The sequence below is a fragment of the Bactrocera dorsalis genome, chromosome 5 (assembly GCF_023373825.1).
Source record: "Bactrocera dorsalis isolate Fly_Bdor chromosome 5, ASM2337382v1, whole genome shotgun sequence".
NCBI classification, from domain to species: Eukaryota; Metazoa; Arthropoda; class Insecta; order Diptera; family Tephritidae; genus Bactrocera; species Bactrocera dorsalis.
The window spans coordinates 35,594,247-35,603,523 of NC_064307.1; the positions used below are offsets into that span (position 1 = coordinate 35,594,247).

Consider the following 9,277-nt stretch of genomic DNA (forward strand, 5'->3'; position numbering starts at 1 on the left):
ACACTTATTTTCACTCCATAATATGTTTCCAGCTCTGCGAGCATAGAAACAGAAGTTTTGAATCGATTCTTAACACTTATCACTTATGTATATTATGCCATCAATCATTTTGTTAGTTGCACGTTTGAGACGAGATACTTTTTTCGCCCAGGTCCTTTAAAGTATCCTTTGTTTGCAACAAATGTACCACAGTTGAATGTGAACTGCCCACACTTTTAGCAGTGACCCTATAAGAAAGATCTTCATTCACCAAAGCATCAATAGCAACTGTTTTATCACGTATCAGCAGTTTTTTAGGCACATTTTTGTCTTGACTTACATATGCTTTCAACACATCAACAATACTTTAGCGCGGGAAATTCCTTCTACTGCTTTATAAATTAGTCTGTAAATTCACTATGCTTTTAATTTGAATGACAATGTTCCCACAAGTGCGCTTTTCATGACCGCCAGTGTACTCTATAGTAACATGTTGCAAAAAATATAAAAACCTGCAATCTCAGCGGCAGGAACATAACTTACTTACTTATGTCATAATGATGGAAGGAATTGAGTTAGTAATAAATGTCCGACAGCAAAATCTAAACAACGCTTCAAAAAAAACAGGAAACATGCAAATCTTTCAAAAGTGTTTATTTCAAATTATTATAAAGCAAAATTTAATTACAATTCCATAAGTTCTGGTCTTCATGAAACTGTATAAGCACTAATTCGTAGGTGACAATAGTGCCAGCAACCTAAAAAAAAAATAAATTACAAAATTAAAACAAGAAATTTCGAAGTCAACGTAGTAAATCACTCACCGTCAACACCAAACCACGCGTAATGTTAAAAAATTTCAACCCGGTCAAGGCTACCGTATCCATGCCAATCTCATGAGCCAAGCGGTCGACTTCAGGATGAAATCCCTCCTTTGGCACCTTTTTGATTATTTTCAAAGGTTCACGCGAGCGATCGTTGACCTCGGACAAATACAAAGAAACCGCTAAAGTGCGCGCCAACAGAAAACATAGTGACGCATAGAAATAGACGAAATGTGCTACAGATGGCATTGTGCTAAAGTAAAGTCAAGAAGTAAATAAGGATTAATACTCCTTTCCACTCTAAATGAATCACAAACACAGATCTTATTTATGCTTTGAGTGGACTTACTTCATGCTCTTGAGCAACTGAATGCAAACGAAGTAAAGATTATTAGCGAAAGAGAGCACAGTTATGGCAGATACCGCGGAATCTACTTGTTCAATGAGATCACAAATTAGACGATATTGCAAGCGCTTACGCGTCCAAAAAGATTCGGGCATGACCTGAAATCGAAGCGAAGGAAGTGAGAACTAAAAGTTATACAAATTACTCCAAATATATTACCTGCCCCTTGACACGCTCCAAACTGCGCTGCACCTGTTCGAACAAAGATGAAAGACCTATGGCAATTATCATTAGAAACACATCCATGTAACTCCAACCGAAAGTCATGAGCACATTCAATATCTTTCCGAACCAAGCCAGCCAAGTAGAGTAGTCGAAAACGAAAAAAATTTGCGAAACAACAGTCATAAAATACGACTCGATCGGATCTACGCGTGAAGGACAATAGTTAGCGAAGTGAATGGCCGAAATGGTGCTCAATAGATGCTCCGCTGAGGGTAGAATTAAATTTAAATTAACGGCCAACTAAGTAAATATATGATATGGATTCAGCGAATCACTTACTCAGCGACAATGTGATCAGCACAAAGGTCACCTTATGCACTCGCACCGCCAACGCCTCGCGTTCACGCCACGACTGAAAAGGCGGCATGTGCCGCTCCACCCGCTGCCATTTTCGCATCAGCTGCGGCCATTTTGCGGCCAGTCGCAAGAAACCAATTGAGGCCAGCAATATATTGGCATGAAATATTAATGGCTCTAAACACGTTTTATGTTTGAAATAAGAGATTAAATTTAAAGTAGTAAATTAGCAAGACTCGCAAATCCAAATGCCAAATGCAACCACCAACCAATGTTTCGCACATCCAGCACACCTTTTACGACCATGTTTATTGTGAGGCCCGTATCAGCAATGGTCACCAGCGTATATAATATGCAGTACCAGGTGCGAAAACTCTTCCAGCGAAAGGACAACCCTTTCGGACTGGCGGCGAGTATGCCACGCACCGGCATCAGACAGAAGCACTGAGCAATCACGAGCACTGAAATCAAAGACGACGCAGGCACTTCGTTTTTTATCGACATATTTTTTATTTTTATAATGCATGTACATTAGGGTGTGCGTTATTTTCAAAATTGTTTGCATTTTTTACAAATGCTTCCTGTGGTTTCAAGTTTAGTCCTTAAACTAAGGATTCAACGTAAACAAGCTCCCTATTTTCAGTTTAAATCTTCTAACTGCTGTTTTTTAGACATGTGGTCTTTTTGACAGCTGTCACTTGATTTATACTCCGTTTGGTATGCCATTTTATAGTGAATAGTTTTACTCCGGAACAACTTTAAGGTTATAACTTTTTCTTGTCTGAAGTGGAATGTTGATGTGGGTGACCATTAATCCAATGAACGATTCAATTTATTGAAGATACTTTCTATGAGCGTATTTTCTTACGTCAATAGCTTGTGGAGTGGCCTCTAAGACAGGTTGATTTCACCGTTTGACTATTTTTTATGAGGTTATGTGAAGAAGCTTGTCTACTAGAAAAGAATATTGCCTATGATTTTTAAAGTAATATTTTTTAAAAACCAACTTGGGAAAAACTTAACACCCTAATGTACGTACGCAAGTTTGAAATTGTATTTGTTAGTATGAGTGTGAAGACTCGGCTGTATGTGTGCGAAAAAATGCAATAAAATTGTGGTTAAGGATGAGTGTAAAAGCGTAAGTGACGCATATTTTAGGCACACACTTACATAAGTGGACTTATGAATAAAAAATGAATGTAAAACTGAAAATTTACAGCTGTGGTCTTAAGGAAAAAAGGCGAATCGATTGAAAGAAGAAAATGCAATGTAATGGAAACGAGTTTCAAGCCAGAGCAATAATTGACTCTTATAATCTTCCATGTGAACACTTTTATTATTTCGTAAAAATTGCAAAAAGGTTTGAATATGCAACTGATTTCTGTTTTCAGCTGAAGTGCTACTTGAAATGATTTCCACAAGAGAGATAACAGGAAATTTGTTTACTTGACCGACCGTTCATACGAGAATCTAAGTCATCGTTTGGTCACCAGAAGGCAGCACCCGCCACCTAATGGTTTAGGCCGCTGCCAACGCAGATGGGCGTTCTCCAATCCTTTTAATCGAACCTGGCGTCAAAGTAAATGCGACATATTATCGGGAAAGTGTTCTGAAGGCTGCTTTGAAACCGTGGGCAAACAAACATTTCGGTCGCAAAGCATGGACGTTTCAACAAGACTCAGCACCGTCTCACAAAGCGCGAGTGAACCAAGAATGGCTGGAAAACAACTTTCCGAACTTCCTTACGACCACACATTGGCTCTCGAATTCACCAGATGCGAATCCAATGGATTATATTCTCTGGGCCATTTTGGAGAGCAAGGTCCGAAGTAAACAATATACCAGCCTCGAGATGCTGAAGAAAACTACTGTCCGTGAGTGGGCCAAAATACCGGCAAGTCACATTCGGGCAGCTTGCGATTCGTTTTTTGATCGTCTCAAGGCCATAGTTAAGGCAAAAGGTGGTCATATCGAGCAAAAGTGAATTGGTCCTGAATTTATGATTATTAGTATCTTGTTCGCAATGTAAGCTTAGCTTATTATCTCTTGCATCTCATTTTATTCGCTCTCTGTTTGTTGATCTCGTTTCGCTCTTTCGCAACCGTTATGCTATTCCCAATTCTATTATAACTTTCGCAATCAGGTATCCTGCGGTGAGCCGCATCTGCTTAAATCGCAGCATATGCAGTACTTTGTTATCCAGTGATACGCGCTCTGCCATCTGTTGTTCTACTTGACGCCCTGCGGGGAGGGGGATAGAGAATATTCCCGCGGTAAGGCATGCCTGTCGTAAAAGGCGACTAAAATCCCATTGTTCCCTGCCGTAAGAGGCGACTAAAATCCAAATGCACTATGTCCAACATTCACGTGTCTGGTTTAATTGAATGTCGGCATGGTCAGAGATGTCAGAAAAGTGCTATATTGAAATAATATCATATTCTTTAAATGGGTTTGCGATTATATAACAAACACAAAAATGAAATGATGTACAATACATCATACAGCCGGGTCCTTAGGAATTCCTAGGAGTTCTTAGGATCCCCGACTGGCAGTAGATCACAGGTAACACCAAAGACTAAAACATGGTACCACGGGGAGCAGTTTGCCCTTGGAGTTCGCTCCAATCTGCTCATTGGGTTTGGCCCTTTGGGGAGATTCGTGGTGGCTGTGGTTTAAACCTAAATGCAGGAAGGACTTTTGTCCAATGTGGAGTCGCATCGCGGCCGGGTGTCGGACCCAGAGTACAGCAGAGGTTTGCGTAGGCCTCGTACCCGACCATGGTGGCTAGGGTGTTCCTTTGGTTTTCACACGAACCGATTGGAACCAAGGTATAGATGTATGTGGAGCACTATGCTTTGGTTCTCTCATGGTATGGTGTTGTGCATGCACCTGTCCTTGGGGCGTTGATCGGCGCATTATACTGATCTACGTGTTTCTAGCAACAGAAAACACCGTGGATTTGAGCCTACAATGGCAGATACTCACGTTAAAACACATTGACAGTTGTTGTTCTACTTGAGTCTTTTTTACATTATATTTCGGGTAATAAATAAAAATGTGCAGATAATTTTCATTACTATTTCTACAAAAGTAGCATGTCATTCCGTAAGCTCCCATGGACAGTTAAAAATTGCGTTAACTACCTGCCGAGAATTTTGCTGGTATATTCTCTTAAGCTCAAGGGCTATCATATCTGGTGGCATTATACCTCATACAATGCTAACAGCTTCCTGCGAAACGGTGCGGAATGCAATGGCTACTCTGTTAGCGCTTTCTCTGAATTGGGAAAATATTATTTTGGCATATATTTTATACGTTCACGCTTGCGTATCTCATAACCGATTGGCTAGCTTTGGTCTCTAGTTTTTTCCCTGCTCGTGATCAGAACTGGTTTTGTTTTCTACCCCGCTAGCTGAAGTTTCGATGCACTTAGGCATTGTTTAATTTTATGTATATCCCATACGCTTTGGATTCAATTACTTTAGCCTCTTTTGGTATAGGAGCGGCAATATTCCACCACAAAATATATTCCATAAAATTGGGCCCAAAATGGACCCTTATGGTACCCCATTACTTAGAATATATCTGTTGATCCCTTTGTTAGTGTCGTATAGTGGCTCTCGTATTTTGGTTCCCCACGAAGGAAAACATAATCCATAGAACGTGTTCATCATTCATAACTGATTGCTGTGAACCGAAAAGCAATAATAACTGTCCCTAACAATTACATAGACTAAGACTCTATCTGATAAACTAGCCACCACTGACTGGAGGAAAGTCAAACTAACCTTCTACGATTGATACGAATCCATGAAGAGGAGGTTAGAGTTTTTTCCATAATGACATATAGCATATATTGAAAAGCATACTTGCCACAAAAGTTTAGAGTTTTTATGATTTGAATACAAAAGATTACAAATTATGGAATAAAATTTAAAAGCAATACTTAAACCAATATAAAATATACAAATAAATATGCATTTAATTACTTACAAGGGCCGACGGCTTCATGAAAGCTACCATTGTGTATGAAATCCGCGCGTGTACCTCGCCTGATGCCGCCTTTTGGATAGTTGTCATGGCATGCAATGAAATAGATTAAAATTTAAAAACTTCAACAGAACTTAGACAAAGCAGAGATCCTTAGAGAAACAACACGTTTTTGAAATTTTTTTTACAGCCACTGACTCTCCGAAATTCTGGGCACTTATTTGTTATTGCTTTGTTTAAAATACTTACAGTGGGTAATTTTTACTCACGGACTTTCGGATGTATACTTTGTTCGTACAACTCTTTGGTTAACTCCTGCTTCTCATCGACAGCAATTGTGGTTTGCCTTTTTGACAGCTTACGTGGGGCAGGTAAGATGCCGTTAATTATTTGTAGTCGCTTTCGGCGCTGCTGCGGTTGCCTTTTCATTTTACGCAAGTTCGTAAACAATTTTCCCAAGTGCGCCAACGCAGAAAGAAGTTAAGACAAAAGAGACGAGAAGACAAACACTTTTTTATATAAATGTACACAGCTGCTCCAAAAAATAGTTACACTCTTCAAAAGACTGAAAATGTGTTAAGCTAAGAATACTAAAACTGAATTGTTTTATATTAGCGACTTTCGATTCGCCATATCTCTGCTTGTTAGCTTTGACCATATGCTGCATCCAGTTACTCATATTCTAACTTTTTTGGTCGTCCAGGACGTTCTTCGTCTTTCAAGCCCAAACACCCACTTTTAAATCGTGGAAAACTATATTTGGAACGTTCGCACAGCTAGCGCATGTTCCAATTAAAATTCCACCAAAAATACAATGAGTTCCAAAGACGTTTTCCTCATAGTAAAGCTATAACGAACTCAGCGCTAAGCCCCTTTTTCAGACACATTGTTTGACATCTTTAAGTGAAAAAACGATTTTGTTCACGATTGGAATGAGTGGATATATAAAGGTGATCCATTTCGCGGTTCCCTACTTAAAAAAAAAACACTCAGAAACTTCAAATTTATTGTGGAATGTTTGTTACCATTCGAAAAAACATTATTTGGCATTTATATTTTGAAAATTATCTCTCTCAAAATGTTGGCCGCGGCTACATCTCAGATGGTTCATTCGTTGAGTCCAATTTTCGAGCATTTCGACTGGTAATTGGCGAATTTGGTTTTACTCTTGTTTTGCTCCAAGGCCTGAATCGAAGCGGAATTGTCCCATAGACTTTAGACTTTACATATCTCCTCATAGAAAAGTCTAACGCTATGATATCAGACGACCCAAGACGTGAAATTATCCTGCTCATTGAAGTGTTGAAACCAAATGTCGCCCAGATGACGATCTTCGGTTATTATGGCGACAACAATTGTTACTGACGGCTACGTTACTAGCGGCATAATTTTGAAGAAATATGAACCTATGATTTCAATTCTTGCACAAGCTGTATTTTGTACGCTGGTTTTCTATTTAAGATATCGGCAAAATCAATGTATAGATCAATGCTATGGGTCTCAAGATGGATGAATTGGTTATTGCGAAGAGTGCGCTCAGTAGGCCGATTATATTGAACCATAAGGTTGAGCGAAGCGCACGAAAAACAATTCATCTCAAGAAATCAGAACGTGAATTTTAACTGTACAATATGATGGCGAGACTGAGACTATTATCTTGAGCAGCTGTGTATTTATTATATGCAGTTTTTTGTAAAAGTATATATACATTCCAATAAGATTTGGTATAAATTTGGAAATAAAAGCATAACAAGAACGAAAATTGCAATAGCAACTCAACCTGAATTTGTTTACTAGATTTCATAACAAAGTGTTTTATTTACCAGAACCTGAAGAAACCTGACGAAACCCATTCGCCATTGTCAAATACTCGCCGAAAATTTTTCACAAAAAATTAAAGGTTCATGTTGATGTATTTTTTGGGTTTTTTGCTTTATGTTTCTTATGCTTGTGTTCAATTATTAAATTTTTTAATTTTATACTTCACAGTACATTTTCTATAAGCAAGTCACTACATCTATGCTAAAGTTTCACTCGAAAATATTCATTAGCATTTAAGATACGTGTCGTCGGCTCTAACAGTGATTTCTTCGATTTTTTCTATGTCTGAATTTTATTGAACAAAGAAGTGCGATAATGCACCATCTCATACTTCATTGGATATTCGTGATCATTTCGCCAATTTTTCATGTAATATCGTGTCGCAACCACCGCATGCGCCTGATTTACCTTCGTGTAACTTCTATCATTCAGCAAATTCACTCTTCGAGGACACCGTTTTCACTTTCAATTTGATAGAAAGCTCAATCGAAGTAGGCTCTGTTTAAACGAATAACTATTATGTTTGCTATGATGACTGGCAAATTCGTTGAAATAGTATTGCATGCGAGAGGGATTACATTTAAGCTCACCGCGTACAAATTCAGCAGTTCAATTACAGCCAGACTCTAACTAACCAAAACTTCAAGGAGAGCTTCAAAGTTATGGATGACAATATCTTAACCAGATCATAAGCGGCCGCTCTCAGTTGGTAACCAAATAATCCGTAACCAGAATTCTTCGCGGGAATTGCTAATACATATACACACACTCCAACTGATTAATATCCTTAAGCTGGAGAATGGCAATAGTGAAATATACGAGGTTTGACAATTAAGTAATGAGGACTGCATTTTTTGCCGCGCTTGTGGTAAACCTGTGACCTTGAAATTATTTTTCTGCATCTCCTCCTCTCTCCATTGATATATGTACCGACGCTCTAGCTTGTTTAGTTCGCCCTGCTGCGTCAAGTTGAGTAAAACGTGTGTTTGTAGTGCCTTGTCACAAAAATTGAAAAAACGAAATCAAGAGCAACGCGTCGCGATCAAAAGCGAAACAGCTTCGGAAATATACGCTAAAATTGTAAGAGTGTATGGTGATAATGCTCATCTTAGTCGTGCCCAGGAGTGTTCGATGGCACAAAAAAGATCGCATAAGGAGGGGCGTGACAGCGTGAAAGATGTATTGCCGTGGAATCGTGAAGAATTCGTTCCCCGGAACTGTAAGTCAAGTCTAACTATTGCCAAGTAATCGAAAGATTGCGAAAAAACGAGTCAATAGGCGTGCGCACAGACATCGCTCGTAAACTGGAATCCTTCATCACGACAACTCGCCGTGCCACACCGCCTCAGCGATGTCCCAGTTATTTGGCCTCTAAAGCGATCGCCGTATTGCAACAGCGCCTTATTCGCCCAACATGACACCCTATGACGTGTTTTTGTTTCTTAAAACAAAATCGGTGGTCAAAGGAACCCATTTTTGATCTCGATTACGAACATCCAGGCGGGACCGTGACGAGGGCTACTCGCGGACAATCCCTGCCGAAGCGATCCGGAAATGTTACGAAGCATGGAAAACGCGCTGGAATCGCTGTATAGCTGACCCAAGGGGGACTACTTTGAAGGGGATGCAGACGAGTTGTAGAATACGATGACTATTTAAATATACTGTTTTTTATGGAATCAGTCTCATTACTTAATTGTCATACCTCGTATTCCGTTTCAATCGGCTGGAGTTT

At 39.3% G+C, this 9,277-nt stretch overlaps 1 protein-coding gene across 1 annotated transcript in view; it reads right to left on the reverse strand.

Moving 5' to 3' along the window:
• Positions 1-612: 612 nt before the first annotated feature.
• Positions 613-9,277, reverse strand: part of LOC105233098 (gustatory receptor 5a for trehalose) — a 46,651-nt gene continuing 37,986 nt past the window's right edge. Inside the window, exons 4-9 of the mRNA XM_049459243.1 lie at positions 2,001-2,192; positions 1,714-1,908; positions 1,369-1,640; positions 1,153-1,307; positions 804-1,056; positions 613-737 (exon numbers count right to left, since the gene is read on the reverse strand). Coding sequence (XP_049315200.1) covers positions 660-737; positions 804-1,056; positions 1,153-1,307; positions 1,369-1,640; positions 1,714-1,908; positions 2,001-2,192 — 1,145 coding nt within the window. The 3' untranslated portion in view covers positions 613-659. The remainder of the gene's footprint in view (positions 738-803; positions 1,057-1,152; positions 1,308-1,368; positions 1,641-1,713; positions 1,909-2,000; positions 2,193-9,277) is intronic.